Raw genomic sequence first — 18,918 nt, 5'->3', positions numbered from 1 at the left:
CTACATTGACTCTGTACTGGTACACCCTGTATATAGCCTCCACATTGACTCTGTACCGGTACCCCCTGTATATAGCCTTCACATTGACTCTGTACCGGTACCCCCTGTATATAGCCTCCACATTGACTCTGTACCATAACCCCCTGTATATAGCCTCCACATTGACTCTGTACTGGTACCCCCTGTATATAGCCTCCACATTGACTCTGTACCGGTACCCCCTGTATATAGCCTCCACATTGACTCTGTACCATAACCCCCTGTATATAGCCTCCACATTGACTCTGTACTGGTACCCCCTGTATATAGCCTCCACATTGACTCTGTACCGGTAACCCCTGTATATAGCCTCCACATTGACTCAGTACCGGTACCCCCTGTATATAGCCTCCACATTGACTCTGTACTGTAAAACCCTGTATATAGCCTCCACATTGACTCTGTACTGTAACACCCTGTATAAATCCTCGTTATGTAAATGTATGTGCTACTTTTTGATTGATTCGATTTTTTAAACTTTAGTTTATTTAGTAAATATTTTATTTATTTACTCTATTTCTTGAAATGCATTAAACATTTGTATTTAACCTTTATTTATACAGGTTTTAATCAGATAAAATCATTTTTTCAAGAGAGACCTGGTCCAACACCAGCAGTCCATCAAGCAATAACTTTGTAGGGCAAGCTATCTGCACAACATTTGCAACAATCGAAGATAACGTTGCACATTTAATTCAACATCATAAATGTCGACTATGTGTTTGAGTGTTTCAGATTAAAAAATTTTGGGCTCAGCTGCAGTTTAAAAAGTAATAAGATGAGAACGTTCATAGAATTAAACCACATTGCCACTTTGATGCGTCATAAAAAAAATCAACCAATCAGAGAGCGACGTCGAGAAACGGGGTGCCTGAGACGTATAAAGCTGCAACATGGCGACTCTCCGAAGAGACTACGGAGAGTGGCGATACAACCGTTTTTAAAACATATAGTTACGCCTCGTGCAATGTGGCGGGATTAGCACAAGCCTCGACACCCACAACATTGTAAACTATGTTTGCAGAGGTAAGTTCATACTCGCTCAAAGGCGTGTCTATAGTTTGTTTTACTGCCCCTGGGCAGGTGACAGCTAGATAGCCACATAGCTAGCTAACCGTTTAGCATCGGGTCACAGGTAAACAGGAAGACGAGCACAGACAGACGTGTCTGTTTTGAAAAAGCCTCTTTTGCTAACTCGGTGTTTGTCAGTCCAGGATTAGACAGCTAATACGATGAGCTGAAGTTATCCTTAGTGACAACACTGTGCTGGAATTAGCTTGTTGGCTAGGTTAAATAACCGACGTTATGCGATCACATGAGTTGTAAACGACGTTGCAAGAGAATATCTTTAGCTCAGGTGAGAATGGAATGGGCGCGTCCCAAAATAGTTAGTTGGCAGCAACATCGATGTCTGTTGCCCTATTTGCCTCTTGGCAACATATCTTCGCCTGCTAGTTAACTAGTTAAAGGGGAACTCCACTCAAACTATATTTAGGGATGTTTTTTTTCATCGTTAGTCCACTGTTGATACAGTCCCGAAATGTTTTGCATGTCAGCAGTCAAGTTTTGAAGATATTGGACTTTCAAGAAGCAAAGTGTGTCACTGACCTCAGCACCAACTACGTTCAGCGCTATTGGACTATAGTCCGGGGGGATCCTGACACTCGTTCTGAACATTAAAACACATCTCTTGCTGTACGGTTTTGGAAACATAGGAAGATTTTTTAATATTTTTTATTACTGCACACCTTTTTATAGGAGGGTAGGATTAGTGTTCCCACAACGGACACAGCGGCCACCTGTGTTAATTAGCTGTCTAGCGTACTCTGAACATCTCCGTGTAAGGCTAACTGGAGGAAGTGTATGTAGTAAATCAACTGGAGGAAGTGTATGTAGTAAATCAACTGGAGGAAGTGTATGTAGTAAATCAACTGGAGGAAGTGTATGTAGTAAATCAACTGGAGGAAGTGTATGTAGTAAATCAACTGGAGGAAGTGTATGTAGTAAATCAACTGGAGGAAGTGTATGTAGTAAATCAACTGGAGGCACACACAGTATGGATCTGTTCAAAACAGCTACAGTAAGTATGTGTATAAAAAAAAGAAGATATATATATATATATATATATATTATTTCTTGCAGATATGAAAGATATGGGTCATATCAGCAGTGATTCCTCTGGAAGAATGTGTAGCAGTGGGGGGCAAAGGTCATAGGGGGTGGGGAGTTATGTAGAAGGACTGAGAATCTCACTTCTGGTGTCTTTCTACTCCAAATTGAATGAAAATAAAATGATACTGTTGTAACAGTATAGACTTCACGTCCGTCCCCTCGCCCCGACCTGGGCGCGAACCAGGGACGCTCTGCACACGTCAACAGTCACCCTCGAAGCATCGTTACCCATCGCTCCACAAAAGCCGCGGCCCTTGCAGAGCAAGGGGAACCACTACTTCAAGGTCTCAGAGCAAGTGACGTCACCGATTAAAACGCTATTTAGCGTGACAATGGCGAGAGCTAGCGAGACAGAGAGAAGCAAATTTGATGAAGCACCGCCGTCTTTCAAATCCGCTGTGCGGGAACAGCGTACAGTACGATGACGAGGGTACGAAAACCGTAAACAAACACAGTACAATATGATGACGAGGGTACAAAGACCGTAAACAGAGTACAGTACGATGACGAGGGTACGAAGACGGTAAACAGAGTACAGTACGATGACGAGGGTACGAAGACCGTAAACAGAGTACAGTACGATGACGAGGGTACGAAGACGGTAAACAGAGTACAATACGATGACGAGGGTACGAAGACCGTAAACAGAGTACAGTACGATGACGAGGGTACGAAGACGGTAAACAGAGTACAATACGATGACGAGGGTAAACAGAGTACAATAAGACCGTAAACAAACAGAGTACAATACGATGACGAGGGTACGAAGACCGTAAACAGAGTACAATAGGATGACGAGGGTATGAAGACCGTAAACAGAGTACAATACGATGACGAGGGTACGAAGACTGTAAACGGAGTACAATACGATGACGAGGGTACGAAGACGGTAAACGGAGTACAATACGATGACGAGGGTACGAAGACGGTAAACGGAGTACAATACGATGACGAGGGTACGAAGACCGTAAACGGAGTACAATACGATGACGAGGGTACGAAGACGGTAAACGGAGTACAATACGATGACGAGGGTATGAAGACGGTAAACGGAGTACAATACGATGACGAGGGTATGAAGACCGTAAACAGAGTACAATACGATGACGAGGGTACGAAGACCGTAAACAAACAGAGTACAATACGATGACGAGGGTACGAAGACCGTAAACGGAGTACAGTACGATGACGAGGGTACGAAGACCGTAAACGGAGTACAATACGATGACGAGGGTACGAAGACTGTAAACAAACAATCTGCAGGCATTGCTTTGCCACCGTCCGGCTACTCCAGTGGAAGCACTTCTAACATGAAGTGTCATTTACGCGGCCGTCACCCGGCCGAATCCCTTGCAGGTGAAGCTGGAGCAAGGAGAGTCCACTCGTTAGCGAAAACACGCTCTCGCTGCTGCCTTCCAGCGACAAACGAAAACAGTGGGAGTATTCATAGCCAAAGATTTGCAGCCCTATTCGGTGGCAACTGACTCGGGATTTCGACACCCGATTCATTTGTTTTTTGTTGCCACGTTACAATGTCCCCTCCCGCACACATTTCAGCAGCGAAGTAATTCCCAAACTCTATGAAACATCACGGAGAGAAATTGAAAAGGAATTGACACAGACATCCTATCTAGCTCTCTCCACTGACAGTTGGACCTCCAGAGCAACTCGAAGCTACCTCTCTGTGACGGTTCACTGTGTACTCGAAGCTACCTCTCTGTGACGGTTCACTGTGTACTCGAAGCTACCTCTCTGTGACGGTTCACTGTGTACTCGAAGCTACCTCTCTGTGACGGTTCACTGTGTACTCGAAGCTACCTCTCTGTGTCGGTTCACTGTGTACTCGAAGCTACCTCTCTGTGACGGTTCACTGTGTACTCGAAGCTACCTCTCTGTGACGGTTCACTCTGTACTCGAAGCTACCTCTCTGTGACGGCTCACTGTGTACTGGATCGGGAGATGAAGAGCTACGTGTTAACTCCTCCCCTGTATGAGAGTCATACGTGCGCACACTTTTCTTAAATATAAAGATACCGAAACTGTACCGTGGCCCACAAACCGTGATGCGTACTGAACCGTGGGCCCACTGTACCATTGTATCCCCAGTGTGGTGGGCCTCATCTAATCTAGTTATATCTGCTGATAAAGTCCCTCTCCTATGTAACAATCTCTCTGCAGTGAGATTGTATCTAATACCTCCACTGTATCTGCTTGTACTCAGTAACTGCTAATATGTAACACTCTGATTCCTAGCAGGTCTATATATGACCTCTCTAGGTAAGGTAAGGCTATGGTCGACTGGCGCATTGTCTCCAGTTAGCCTGGGGTGTTATGGAAGAGGGAGAGCATGGTGTTGTGCCAGATATCACAACCCTCTTACAGGCGGTGCCTTTTCTGTTTCTCAAACCCTCTTAACAAGTCACTGTTTCAATGACCTGGGTCGAACTCCGGAGGCATATAATCAAATCCCATTTTATTTGTCACGTGCTTTGTAAACAACAGGTGGTAAACAACAGGTGGTAGACTATCTGTCCTGAGCCGATGTGCAGGTGTAAGAGGTAATGGAGGTAGATGCAGTATGTACATATAGGTAGGGATAAAGTGACTAGGCAACAGGATATATAATAAATAGTAGCAGCAGTGTATGTGATGAGTCAAGAGAGTTAGTGCAAAAAGGGTCAATGCAGATAGTCGCTATCTGTGAAGATTTTAAATAACTATTTTATCAGTCTTATGGCTTGGAAGTAGAAGCTGTTCAGGGTCCTGTTGGTTCCAGACTTGGTGCATCAGTACCACTTGCTGTGGGGTAGCAGAGAGACTTGGGTGGCTCCAGACCTTCACCACCGTGCCGGGGGACAACCCTGCTACAGTGTGCCGGTGCCTGACTGAATACAACCCAACAGCACAGTTTCCAGGCAGACTGAAGGGAGATTGTTGTTGTGTTGTAGCTGGTGTTAGTGTCATATAGATCCTCACTGAGATGTGTTCCTCTCACAGCTAAATCTTCATTCATCTGTCTTAATCGAAGCTTAGTGACAGGGATGCGCCAATCCACCAGAGCTGCTCCTCCGCACACGCGGCCTGCATCAGCCTGGGGTCACCCTAGAAAGCTTTAACAGTCCACAGTTTATGGGAGAAGCATGAGCATTAAGCCCAGTATACATCATCATACTGAGGCCTGACTGAGGCCTGACTGCCCCCCTGACCGCCCAGCTCCCTCCCCTCTCTCTGGGATATCAACTCACTTTCTCAGAGGAGAGCTTTAATGTGCAAAGTTAATTCCTCATTAAATAAACCCTAACCCCTCACTCACTCACTAAACCCTAACCACTCACTCACTAAACCCTAACCACTCACTCACTAAACCCTAACCACTCACTCACTCACTAAACCCTAACCACTCACTCACTAAACCCTACCCCTCACTCATTCACTCACTCACTCACTCACTCACTCACTCACTCACTCACCACTCACTCACCACTCACTCACTAAACCCTAACCACTCACTCACTAAACCCTAACCACTCACTCACTAAACCCTAACCACTCACTCACTAAACCCTAACCACTCACTCACTAAACCCTAACCCTTCAATCACTCACTCACTGAACCCTAACCCTTCACTCACTCACTAAACCCTAACCACTCACTCAAACCTAACCCCTTACTAAACCCTGACCCCTCACTCAACCCTAACCCACTCAACCCTAACCCCTCACTAAACCCTGACCCCTCACTAAACCCTGACCCCTCACTCAACCCTAACCCCTCACTAAACCCTAACCCCTCACTAAACCCTGACCCCTCACTAAACCCTGACCCCTCACTAAACCCTGACCCCTCACTCAACCCTAACCCCTCACTCAACCCTAACCCCTCACTCAACCCTAACCCCTCACTCAACCCTAACCCCTTGCTAACATTAGTAACTCCTCACTGTGGAGGGGGCTGTGCCGCTGACAGAGCTGAAACATGCATTCTCTAACCCCAGTGACCTCTTACCCTTAACCCTAGTGACTCCTTACCCCATTGACCTCTTACCCTTAACCCTAGTGACTCCTTACCCCATTGACCTTTTACCCTTAACCCTAGTGACTCCTTACCCCATTGACCTCTTACCCTTAACCCTAGTGACTCCTTACCCCTAACTGTTTCCACTGTTTGCAATGTGATTTTTTAAAAACAAAATCAGAGGTAAATAAATCACCCTATCCTGTAATTCTCCTGCCCCCCTAAACAACTTAATGTGAAAATGTGCGTGATATTCTAAGAATTTATTTGTTTAGGGCCGGCCCGGATTTATGGTTTGTGAAACATCGTAGCCTCTAGAGCAACGTGTGGCCATTGTGTGAGTGAGTGTGAGAGAGCGAGATCTGTCTTTCGTAGGAGTAGAATGAGATTCACTTTCAATGATCTATGTATGCAATGCTTTGTATAAAGGGGATTTTAGATTTTTATTTATTATTGTCATGCATTCCGGTACCTAAGAGCCCCCCCCCCCTCCTTCTCGGCTCACTTTTTGTTCCGGCACCTTCACAAATGAATCACTGCCTAACCCCTTAGTCACTGCCATGGGTCACAGGGGCTGTGGTAACAGAGGGAAGTGAAACCAGACTGACTCATGGTCAGATTTCATGTGACGGGGACAACTATTTTTTCAGTCTTCAAGGAATTCTTTGTGCTCCTTCAGCTTGGAACCTTCAGCTCTTGTTTTAAAGCCAGAATCCTTCATTGAAAACTGGTCACCCCACCTCTGTTTTGGTAAAAAGCTGAGGGATCGGCCTGGGGAAATGTAACCATTCTCAGATGAATAGACTGTGCAGGATGCAAGGACTGACCATCCATGATATCAAAATTATAAACTTATATTTTGGGTTCTGATAGGGAGTGAACTAAGGCTCATGAATGAATTATAAGTTACATATTCTTGAAGAATCAGTTTGTACAGTTAAATTGGAAGTTTACATACACTTAGGTTGGAGTCATGGAAACTCGGTTTTTCAACCACTCGACAAATTTCTTGTTAACAAACTATAGTTTTGGCAAATCGGTTAGGACATCTACTTTGTGCATGACACAAGTAATCTTTCCAACAATTGTTTACAGACAGATTATTTCACTTACAATTCACTGTATCACAATTCCAGTGGGTCAGAAGTTTACATACACTAAGTTGACTGTGCCTTTAATAAACAGCTTGGAAAATTCCAGAAAATGATGTCATGGCTTTAGAAGCTTCTGATAGGCTAATCGACATCATTTGAGTCAGATGGAGGTGTACCTGTGGATGTATTTCAAGGCCTACCTTCAAACTCTGTGCCTCTTTCCTTGACATCATGGGAAAATCAAAAGAAATCAGCCAAGACCTCACAAAACAATTGTAGGCCTCCAAAAGTCTGGTTCACCTTTGGGAGCAATTTCCAAACGCCTGAAGGTACCACGTTCATCTGTACAAACAATAGTACGCAAGTATAAACACCATGGGACCACGCAGCCGTCATACCGCTCAGGAAGGAGACGTGTTCTGTCTCCTAGAGATGAACGTACTTTGGTGCGAAAAATTAAAATCAATCCCAGAACAACAGCAAAGGACCTTGTGGCGATGCTGGAGGAAACAGGTACAAAAGTATCTATATCCACAGTAAAATGAGTCCTTTATCGACATAACCTGAAAGGCCGCTCAGCAAGGAAGAAGCCAGTGCTCCAAAACCGCCATAAAAAAGCCAGACTACAGTTTGCAACTGCACATGGGGACAAAGATCGTACTTTTTGGAGAAATGTCCTCTGATGAAAAAGAGAACTGTTTGGCCATAATGACCATCATGTTTGGAGGGAAAAGGGGGACGCTTGCAAGCCGAAGAACACCATCCCAGCTGTGAAGCATGGGGGTGGCAGCATCATGTTGTGGGGGTGCTTTGCTGCAAGAGGGACTGGTGCACTTAACGAAAGGGATGGCATCATGAGAAAATACAATTTTGTGGATATATTGAAGCAACATCTCAAGACATCAGTCAGGAAGTTAAAGCTTGGTCGCAAATGGGTCTTCCAAATGGACAATGACCCCAAGGATACTTCCGAAATGTTGTTGCAAAATGGCTTAAGGACAACAAAGTCCAGATATTGGAGTGGCTGTCACAAAGCCCTGACCTCAATCCCATAGAACATTTGTGGGCAGAACTGAAAAAGCGTGTGCAAGCAAGGAGGCCTTCAATCCTGACTGTTACACCAGCTCTGTCAGGAGGAATGGGCCAAAATTCACCCAACTTATTATGGGAAGCTTGTGGAAGGCTACCAGAAATGTTTGACCCAAGTAAGGCAATACACTCTATTAGGATTTGGTAGCATGTAAACTTCTGACCCACCTGGAATGAGATGGAAGAAATAAAAGCTGAAATAAATAATTCTCTCTACTATTATTCTGACATTTCTCATTCTTAAAATAAAGTGGTGATCCTAACTGACCTAAGACATGGAATTGTTGCTAGGATTTAATGTCAGGAATTGTGAAACTGAGTTTAAATGTATTTGGCTGAGGTGTATGTAAACTCCCAACTTCAAATGTATATATCATTACATGCAAGTCATAAAATGGATGTTGCAACTAGTGTTGCACATTTTGGGGAATATTCAGAGGTGGTTACTTTCCATGGGAATTAACGGGAATATATGGGAATTAATGACAATGTAAGCAAATTAATGTTAATAGTATTTAAATGTAATGTTTTTTTGCATTGGATATATTTATCATATATGGAGACAGAAACCTAAACCTTTTACCTTATCATAAGTAGACATAATTGCAAATGATTAAATCCTTCCAATAGAAATTTAAAAAACTTTAGTTACGAATTGAACTTTAATGAAATGAGTTGACTCTCCAAAAACTTTTTCGACATACATCTGTAAAATTATAGTCTAGAAACTAAAGCTTTGGTTGTCTTCCCCTCAGGCTTCCATGTCTTCTCCCTGGACCTCCTCAATGTCCACCTCTTGAGCATCAGACTCTGAGGCCTCATCTTCACTGTCACTCTCCAACCTTGTTGAGGATGGCTCGTTGTCAGGCTCAAAAATCTTTAAATTTGTCCAGATGGCCACGGATTTTTCAATCCTTGTATTGGTCAGCCTGTTGCACGCTTTGGAGTGTGTGTTCCCAAGCAAGGACCTGTTGCGCTCTGAGGTGGCTGATGTTGGTGGAATTTGGAGGATGATGGAGGCAACAGGGGAAAGAGCCTCATATCCACAAAGTCCCTTCCACCAGGTGGCGGATGAGATATGTTGGCACGACTGCCATATTGCATCTCCATCCCAAAGCCCTTGCTTGGAAGTGTACTTCGCCAGACTGCCAAGAACCTTGCCCTCATCCAGGCCAAGGTGGCGAGACACGGTATTGATGACATCATAGCCCTTGTTGATGATCTCTGCACCAGACAGGATGCTCTTGCCAGTATACTTGGGGTCCAACATGTACGCTGCGGCGTGTATGGGCTTCAGACTGAAGTCTTCACTCTTTTTGATGTATTTCAGAACTGTAGTTTCTTGTTGCTTGGAGCAACAGTGAAGTCGGCAGGGTAGTAAGGATTTCTTCCCTTACATCTGCAAGCAAAGTCTGAACATTAGACTGGATGTCATTTTCTCCCTCATTCCGTGCAATGGCTACTGCTATAGGTTTCAGTTGTTTCAGGCTGCTTACCACTCTCTCCCAAAATACATCATCCAGGAGGATCCTCTTGATGGAGCTGTCCATATCGGCAGACTGTGACATGGCCATTTCTTGGAGAGACTCCTTCCCCTCCAGAAGACTGTCAAACATGATGACAACACAACCCCAACGGGTGATGCTGGGCAGCTTCAATGTGGTGCTTTTAATCTTCTCACTTTGCTTGGTGAGATAGATTGTTGATATAACTTGATGACCCTTCACATACCTAACCATTTCCTTGGCTCTCTTGTAGAGTGTAGCCATTTATTTTCAGTGCCATCATGTCCTTGAGGATCAGATTTAATGCATGAGCAGCACAGCCAATGGGTGTGATGTGAGGGTAGGACTCCTCCACTTTAGACCAAGACGCTTCATGTTCGCAGCATTGTCTTTCACCAGTGCAAATACCTTCTGTGGTCCAAGGTCATTGACTGCCTTCAGCTCATCTACAATGTAGAGACCGGTTTGTCTGTTGTCCCTTGTGTCTGTGCTCTTGTAGAATACTGGTTGAGGGGTGGATATGATGTAAGTAATTATTCCTTTCCCACGAACATTTGACCACCCATCAGAGATGATTGCAATAAATTCTGCTTTCTCTATGATTTGCTTGACCTTCACTTGAACTCTGTTGAACTCTGCATCCAGCAAATGTGTCGATAAAGCATGTCTGGTTGGAGGGTTGTATGCTGGGCGAGGAACATTCAGAAATCTCTTCCAATACACATTGCCTGTGAGCATCAGAGGTGAACTAGTTGCATACACAGCTTGAGCAAGACATTCATCAGCATTTCTGACTACGTTCCTCCATTGAGTCAAAAAAAACTTCTGATTCCAGGAGGACCATGAGCTGTTGCTGTCGATAAGGTGTCTGATTCATCATTTTCACCTCGAATAGAAGTAGAGGGACTTTTGTCAGAGGTTGCTTGTTGTGAGCGCTGAGGGAACTTTATGCACTTGGCCAGATGATTCTGCATCTTTGCATTCTTCACATATGATTTGGCACAGTTTTTGCAAATGTACACAGCTTTTCCTTCTACATTAGCTGCAGTGAAATGTCTCCACACATCAGATAGTTACCATGGCATTTTCCTGTAAAGAAAAAGAAAGAAAAATAATAGTTAAAAAACCCCAAATACAATTCCATGTACATGTTAAGTAGGAAATTATTTAAGCATACTTTGCTGTAGGCTACTATTTACTAGTTAACAAAAAATAATGTATGTCATATAAAATATATTCACCCCACCCAGCATTGTAATCAAAACTTACCAGAAATGTAGTCCTTGGCTCAGACAGTGTAGTAGTGTGGGCTCAATAGTATCTCATTAGTGTGCAAGATCTTGAGAATCAGCTGCACATGTGATGGAAGAATGCACTGTGCATGCAGAGGGTTGCAAAATCCAATTTATTTGGGGATAAGTCTAACTAAAATATACCACAAGACCTAGAATTGCCTTATTTGTATCCCACAAAAAAAGGTTCACTGTTATAAGCTAACTTTTTTTGGATACATTTTTAAGCAAAATTCCCAAAATTCCTGGGCTTAACTTCCCATGGAAAATTTCGGGGAAAGTTTTCGACCCTTTGCAACCCCAGTTGCGACTAAGGATTCTAGCTTTGAAACTCTGTTGCTCTTGTTTTGTAACCCTTCACTCTCATTTCGAACCCTTCTCTTGCGTTCGGAATAGAGGTCGACCGATTAATCGGAATGGCCGATATTAATTAGGGCCGATTTTGAAGTTTTCATAACAATTGGAAATTGGTATTTTTGGACACAGATTTGGCTGATTTAAAAAAAAAAAATGTACACCTTTTATTTAATCTTTATTTAACTAGGCAAATCAGTTAAGATATTACTAGTTTATCTAGCGTGTCCTGCGTTGCATATAATCAATGCGGGTCGTATTGTTGCTCCAATGTGTACCTAACCATGAACATCAATGCTTTTCTTAAAATCAATACACAGAAGTATATATTTTTAAACCTGCATATTTTGCTAAAAGAAAATCCAGGTTAGCAGGCAATATTAACCAGGTGAAATTGTGCCACATCTCTTGCGTTCATTGCACGCAGTCAGTTTATATGCAACAGTTTGGGCCACCTAATTTGCCAGAATTTTACGTAATTATGACATAACATTGAAGGTTGTGCAATAATGTAACAGGTATATTTAGACTAATGGATGCCATCCCTTAGATAAAATATGGAATTTCCGTATTTCACTGAAAGAATAAACTTTGTGTTTTCGAGATGATAGTTTCCGGATTCGACCATATTAATGACCTAAGGCTCGTATTTCTGTGTGTTATTGTGTTATAACTAAGTTTATGATTTGATAGAGAAGTCTGACTGAGCTGTGGTAGGCAGCAGTAGGCTCGTAAGCATTAATTCAAACAGCACTTTCGTGCGTTTTGCCAGCCGCTCTTCGTTGTGCGTCAAGCATTGCGCTGTTTATGACTTCAAGCCTATCAACTCCCAAGATGAGGCTGGTGTAACCGATGTGAAATGGCTAGCTAGTTAGCGGGGTGCGTGCTAATAGCGTTTCAAAGTCACTTGCTCTGAGACTTGGAGTGGTTGTTCCCCTTGCTCTGCATGGGTAACGCTGCTTCGAGGGTGGCTGTTGTCGTTGTGTTCCTGGTTCGAGCCCAGGGAGGAGCGAGGAGAGGGATGGAAGCTATACTTTTACACTGGCAATACTAAAGTGCCTATAAGAACATCCAATCGCCAAAGGTTAATGAAATACAAATGGTATAGAGAGAAATAGTCCTATAATTGCTATAATAACTACAACCTAAAGCTTCTTACCTGGGAATATTGAAGGCTCATGTTAAAACCACCAGCTTTCATATGTTCTCATGTTCTGAGCAAGGATCTTAAACGTTAGCTTTCTTACATAGCACATATTGCACTTTTACTTTCTTCTCCAACACTTTGTTTTTGCATTATTTAAACCAAATTGAACATGTTTCATTATTTATTTGAGGCTAAATTGATTTTATTGATGTATTATATTAAGTTAAAATAAGTGTTCATTCAGTATTGTTGTAATTGTCATTATTACAAATTAAAGTAAATAAAAATCGGCCGATTTAATCGGTATTGTTTTTTTTTGGGGGGGGTCCTCCAATAATCAGTATCGGCGTTGAAAAACCATAATCGGTCGACCTCTAATTTAGAACCGTTGGCTCTCGTCCTCTGACGTCAGACAACTGTATCATCCTCTCTGGTCTCCACCAGCCTGTTGAACAGTTGAAGGTTGAATAAAATCCCTCTCTGCCCACAATAGACTCAGTCAACTGTAAAGAGTCTCACCTATAGCTATCTGTGGTCATGCCTTGCTGTCTCGTCTCTCATACTGACACTGTAGGTTCTACTCAGTCTTTTTGGCTCAGGGCTGTTTCTGTTACACATTTAGGACTGTACACTGACTGACCAATCCCCTCTGTGTTAAGACAGTGGAGGAGTCGATCAGCTACCTCAGCCTGTAAATATTAGAAGTTAACCCTGTAGTGGTTTAGTAAGCCCTGTCATTCTCTAGCTGAAGGATGGACACTATACAGTGTCAGTATGAGAGACGAGACAGCCATGCAGGACCACAGATAGCTATAGGTGAGACTCTTTACAGTTGACTGCGTTGTTGACTGCGTTGTGGGCAGAGAGGAATTTTCTTCAACCTTCTCAGACCCATTTCTATTGGAATAGTTTCCCTGAACCTTCTTGCTACCCTACATTGTCACGGAAGACATGAACATGATTGTTACGCACAGTTCTGTTGTTTTTTGATTTTGTCGTGGCTGATGACTGACTCACCGTGCTGAGCTGCTGTTTTAATTTGTATTCTCTCACACTAGCCCCTCCTTACCTGTCTGCCCTTAATGCTGATAAGGTTAACCTCGATCAGAATATGGAAGGCTAGCCACCAATAATATCACGACTATCTGTCTGTCCCTGTGTTCAGACCGTGACTGTTCCCTGGAGGCTCCACTGTGACGGCAACACTGTGATAACCTTGCACTGGCCTGCTGATATGGGCCCGCTAACACCATTACGCGTGTGTGTGTGTGTGTGTGTCAAGGACATCTACTAGCAGCCAGGCACCTCGTGAATATGTAGAGGCCTCCTTTATCCCTGCTGTTAGTAGTATAAAGACCCTGACTGTCTTGATGATAAATAAATACCACGTGAGCCTTACAATCAAAAATGTGTGTCGGTCCGGCTGGTGGTGTTAGCAGTTGGAAGCTCTGACTAGTGACCGGGCTTTTTCATTCCTCAGTCGGGGAGAGTGACATGTTTTTAGGTCGTCTCACATGACAGCCTACTAGTATGCTACCAGAACTAGTTTAGGATAAGCATTTTGAGATGTAGCCTACCATTAGTGACGGCCCAGTCCCTTAGCTGGCGTGTGTCAGATGCAGGCTAGTGTTTTTACATTCCCCTGTGTGTAATAATGTAATGCAGTAAGGCTGTAGCACTAAGGTCAACGACCTGTAGAAGTCAGACTGCTCTGTTGTTATTTGGCCATTGTGTTGTTTACGCTCAGGTGAATGTGTGAGCAGGAAGACACTGACAAGGCTGTATGATTCTGTGAGTGAGGGGAAATGCTGCCCGTGTGTGTAATATAACGTTGTGTTGGGGATAGCCCGGCCCGGTCCAGTGTGGTTGATAGAAACAGATGGTGTTGATGTTAAAACTGTGTAAGCTGGAAGGATTCAGAGTATTCTGCTGCTAGCTGTGGTGCTTATAGCTAGAATACTGCTGTATTAGTCAACACCATTACCCTGACCCCTGGAAAGGTCAGGACCCATCCACTGTGTGTGTGTGACGGGAACGGGGACGCCATGTTCTGGAATCCTCTAAACATTCCATACATCCATCACATGACCAGTTTTTTTTAACAGACGACAGATACTTGTGTGTGTGTGTGTGTGTGTGTGTGTGTGTGTGTGTGTGTGTGTGTACATGCTTGTGTATTGTGTGGTGTAGTCATATTTAATACAGTACATTGGAGTAGCTTGTAGTCTGTCACTGTTCTGGCTTCTTGTTCATTCTCAGTAGCAGGCAGTAGTAGTAGTAGTGGGTGGCTATGACTCCTCAGACTTACTGGTCTATAGGATTTAGACTAGGTCCTATTGTTACTGTGACAGAGGAGTGGCCATGTTTCAACACATTCTAGAACACTGTTACTATGGTTCCAACACGCTGAGTCATGATCTCTAGGGTAGATTTGGCTGTTATTCTGATTTTCCATACTGTTGCTGTACCATACCAGGTTATACGGTATTACTGGCATTGCACAGAAGGAGTGCTATTTATTTCCAAATATACATGTTTCAAAACATTTAAATACTCAATATTAATTTAATGCGTAGATACACGTCATTGGGTCTAACGGTCGTCATGAGCTGGACTGCGCATGTACAACATTATTTCTGATGACAATGTAACAGAGTCAGTAGGATTGACATCGGCAGGAATCTAGGCTGTGCCTTGACATTAGGACAAAATTAACAACTATGAAATCATTATTAACTTCTCTCAATGACTTCTCAAGCCCCAAACCTCAGTCTGGTCTGCAGCGTTCCTGTAAGTCTTGCAATGTTGAACCTCCGTGTTTAGAAACTCTGTGGTTCTAGTTAGGGATGCACGATATATCGGTGAACATATTGGAATCGGCTGACATTAGCTAAAAATGCCAACATTGGTATCGGCCCGACCGTCTAGTTTAACGCCAATGTTAACCGATATCAAAGCACAGCCATTTTTCCAGCCAAAGATAGGAGTCACAAAAATCAGAAATAGCGATGAAATAAATCACTAATCTTTGATTATTTTCATCAGATGACACTCATAGGACTTCATGTTACACAACACATGTATGTTTTGTTCGATAAAGTTCATATTTATATCCAAAAATCTGTTTACATTGGTGCGTTATGTTCAGTAATGTTTTGCCTCCAAAACATCCGGTGATTTTGCAGAGAGCCAAATCAATTTACAGAGATACTCATCATAAATGTTGATGAAAATACAAGTGTTATGCATGGAATTAAAAATATACTTCTCCTTAATGCAACCGCTGTGTCATATTTCAAAAAAGATTTACGGAAAAAGCACACCATGCAATAATTTGAGTACAGCGCTCAGGCACCAAACCAAGCCATACAGATACCCGCCATGTTGTGGAGTCAACACAAGTCAGAAATAGCATTATAAATATTCACTTACCTTTGATGATCTTCATCGCAATGCACTCCCAGGAATCCTAGTTCCTCAATAGATGTTTGTTTTGTTAGATAAAGTCCATAATTTGTCCAAATACCTCTTTTTTTGCGCGTTTAGTTCACAAAAAGGCTTGCACTTGTTGTTCGCCTATTGAAATTGAACTTTAGCTCATGAAAATAAATAGCAAGCCAGCTACTTAACCTTGTTGCCCTAAGCTAATGCTATAAGCAGCCAGCTAGCTTCATCTGGCTAGTGAGGCTCGACTGGACCGGGTTATGTGTTATGAAGCTAGCCACGATAAGGATTAGGCAAAATAGTGGAATTTGCGGTTTGCCTTCAATGTAAAAAGTATGTGTGTATTTCAGGAAATTGCTTCCTGGATTCCCCCAAGCAGCTGATTAATCGGCTCCGTTGCAGATTGGAGCTCTGATTCCGCCCCCTCATTAGGGGATACAGCTGTCGCCAATTACCGACTCCGTCTGCAGCTTGAAAATCCGGTGTTCCTTTGTCAGGAGAGGGAGCTTCCTGGATGTCCTGTGTTGGTTGTTACTCAGAGACAGTTTTGTTGGAAGTATTTTGTAACCGCTACACAGTGTTTTTGATTATTGAAACTGTTCACTTTAAGTTAGTAATTATTCTGTGTTTGTTCCCAGGGGGGAAGGGGAAGGCACCTTGGGAGTGCTTAGGAAGAGGCCTGCGGCCACATATATACCTGTAGTATGTACTCTGTCTATGCACACTAGGTAAGAACTGGGCGGACCACCCCCTGTATTTTGGTTAGCGCGCCATGTGGCATTAAGGTTAGGTGGTGGGTAGACAGGTAAGGTATGAGAGAGGACTTTTACTTTATTTGCTTTGGTTCCATCTAGCCACTTTTCCCCACATTACCGTGTTAAGGAAATCAGCCACGCTCAAGGTTCTAAACTAAATCATAACCGCCATCGATAAAAGACAGTACTGTGCAGCCATCTTCATCGACCTGGCCAAGGGCCTTCGACTACGTCAATCACTGCATTCTTATTGGCAGACTCAACACCCTTGCCTTCAAATGACTGCCTCGCCTGGTTCACCAACTACTTCTCAGAGTTCAGTGTGTCAAATCGAAGGGCCTGTTGTCCGGACCTCTGGCAGTCTCTATGGGGGTGCCACAGGGTTCAATTCTCGGGCCGACTCTTTTCTCTGTATACATCAATGATATCGCTCTTGATGGTTTAGACTGTAAACTTTTCTTCCAGACTCACATTAAGCATCTCCAATTCAAAATGAATACTATAATCTTCCTATTTCACAACAAAGCAACTAACCCTAACCCTTCACTCATGCTGCCAAGCATACCCTTGCAAAACTGACTATCCTACCGATTCTTGACTTTGGAGATGTCATTTACAAAATAGCCCCTGACACTCTACTCAGCAAACTGGATGTAGTCTATCACAGTGCCATCCGTTGCCATCACCAAAGCCTCATATACCACCCACCACTGTGACCTGTATGCTCTCGTTGGCTGGTCCTCGCTACATATTCGTCGCCAAACCCACTGGCTTCAGGTCATCTATAAGTCTTTGATAGGTAAAGCCCCGCCTTATCTCAGCTCACTGGTCTCCGTAGCAAAACCCACACGTAGCACGCACTCCAGCAGGTATATTTCACTGGTCATCCCCAAAGCCAACACCTACTTTGGCTGCCTTTCCTTCCAGTTCTCTGCTGCCAATAACTGGAACCAATTGCAAAAACCACTGAAGCTGGAGACTTATATCTCCCTCACTAACTGTAAGCATCAACTGTCAGAGCAGCTAACCGATCACTGTACCTGTACATAGCCCATCTGTAAATAGCCCACCTAACTACCTCATCCGCATATTGTCTTTTTCTTTGCTCTTTTGCACCCCAGTGTCTCCACTTGCGCATCATCTGCACATCTATCACTCCAGTGTTTAATTAAGTGTTTTAATTGTTTAATGCTAAATTGTAATTATTTTGCCACTATGGTCTATTTATTGAATTACCTCCTTAATCTCACTACATTTGCACACAGTATATTTAGACTTATCTACTGTGTTATTGACTGTACATTTATTTATCCCATGTGTAACTCTGTTTTTGTCACACTGTTTTGCTTTATCTTGGCCAGGTCGCAGTTGTAAATGAGAACTTGTTCTCAACTGGCCTACCTGGTAAAATTAAGGTGAAAAAAAACAAAACACACACACACCTGTCTCACCCGTATTAAAAAATATATATATATATATTTAACTAGGCAAGTCAGTTAAGAACAAATTCTTATTTTCAATGACAGCCTAGGAACAGTGGGTTAACTGCCTTGCTCAGGGGCAGAACAACATATTTTTTTACCTTGTCCGTGCTGGGATTAGATCTAGCAACCTTTCAGTTACTAGTCCAACGCTCTAACCACTATGCTACCTGCTGCCCCCGTATCACCTCATCTAGCACTCCTGGAACGTTTACCTCTCACAGAAAACTATCAGAATAATGTCAACTAAACAATTAATGTAAACTAAACTAATTTAGAGCCTCTGGAAGACAATCCTCATGCAGAATAGATTTGGGACCAGCTTTAGCTGTTAGCCTGGCTGTCTTTCACGTAGCCTGAAGAATCTCTCAGATGTAGGCTAATCACCTGAGGTAATGAATTAACTCACTGTAGGCTGTTAGCCTGGCTGTCTTTCAAGTAGCCTGAAGAATCTGTCAGATGTAGGCTAATCACCCTAGGTAATGAATTAACTCATTGTAGGTTGTTAGCATGTATGATATGTGCCAGTAT

General features: G+C 43.1%; 1 protein-coding gene across 4 annotated transcripts in view; it reads left to right on the top strand.

Annotated features, from left to right (window-relative positions):
* The first annotated feature begins 909 nt into the window (after positions 1–909).
* The window catches only part of LOC124043173 (sorting nexin-13-like), a 75,319-nt gene continuing 57,310 nt past the window's right edge, over positions 910–18,918 (top strand). For 2 of the 4 annotated variants that reach the window (XM_046361446.1, XM_046361444.1), the window contains exon 1: positions 1,201–2,119. In XM_046361446.1, the coding sequence (XP_046217402.1) occupies positions 2,096–2,119 (24 nt within the window). In that variant the 5' untranslated portion in view covers positions 1,201–2,095. Of the gene's footprint in view, positions 1,066–1,200; positions 2,120–18,918 lie in introns of those variants that run through there. The other 2 variants (XM_046361445.1, XM_046361443.1) reach the window with 2 other exon arrangements.

The sequence above is a fragment of the Oncorhynchus gorbuscha genome, linkage group LG09, assembly GCF_021184085.1.
Source record: "Oncorhynchus gorbuscha isolate QuinsamMale2020 ecotype Even-year linkage group LG09, OgorEven_v1.0, whole genome shotgun sequence".
Lineage (NCBI taxonomy): Eukaryota > Metazoa > Chordata > Actinopteri > Salmoniformes > Salmonidae > Oncorhynchus > Oncorhynchus gorbuscha.
Note: the sequence above shows the minus strand (reverse complement) of the source record. Positions and strands in the feature narration are given on the sequence as shown.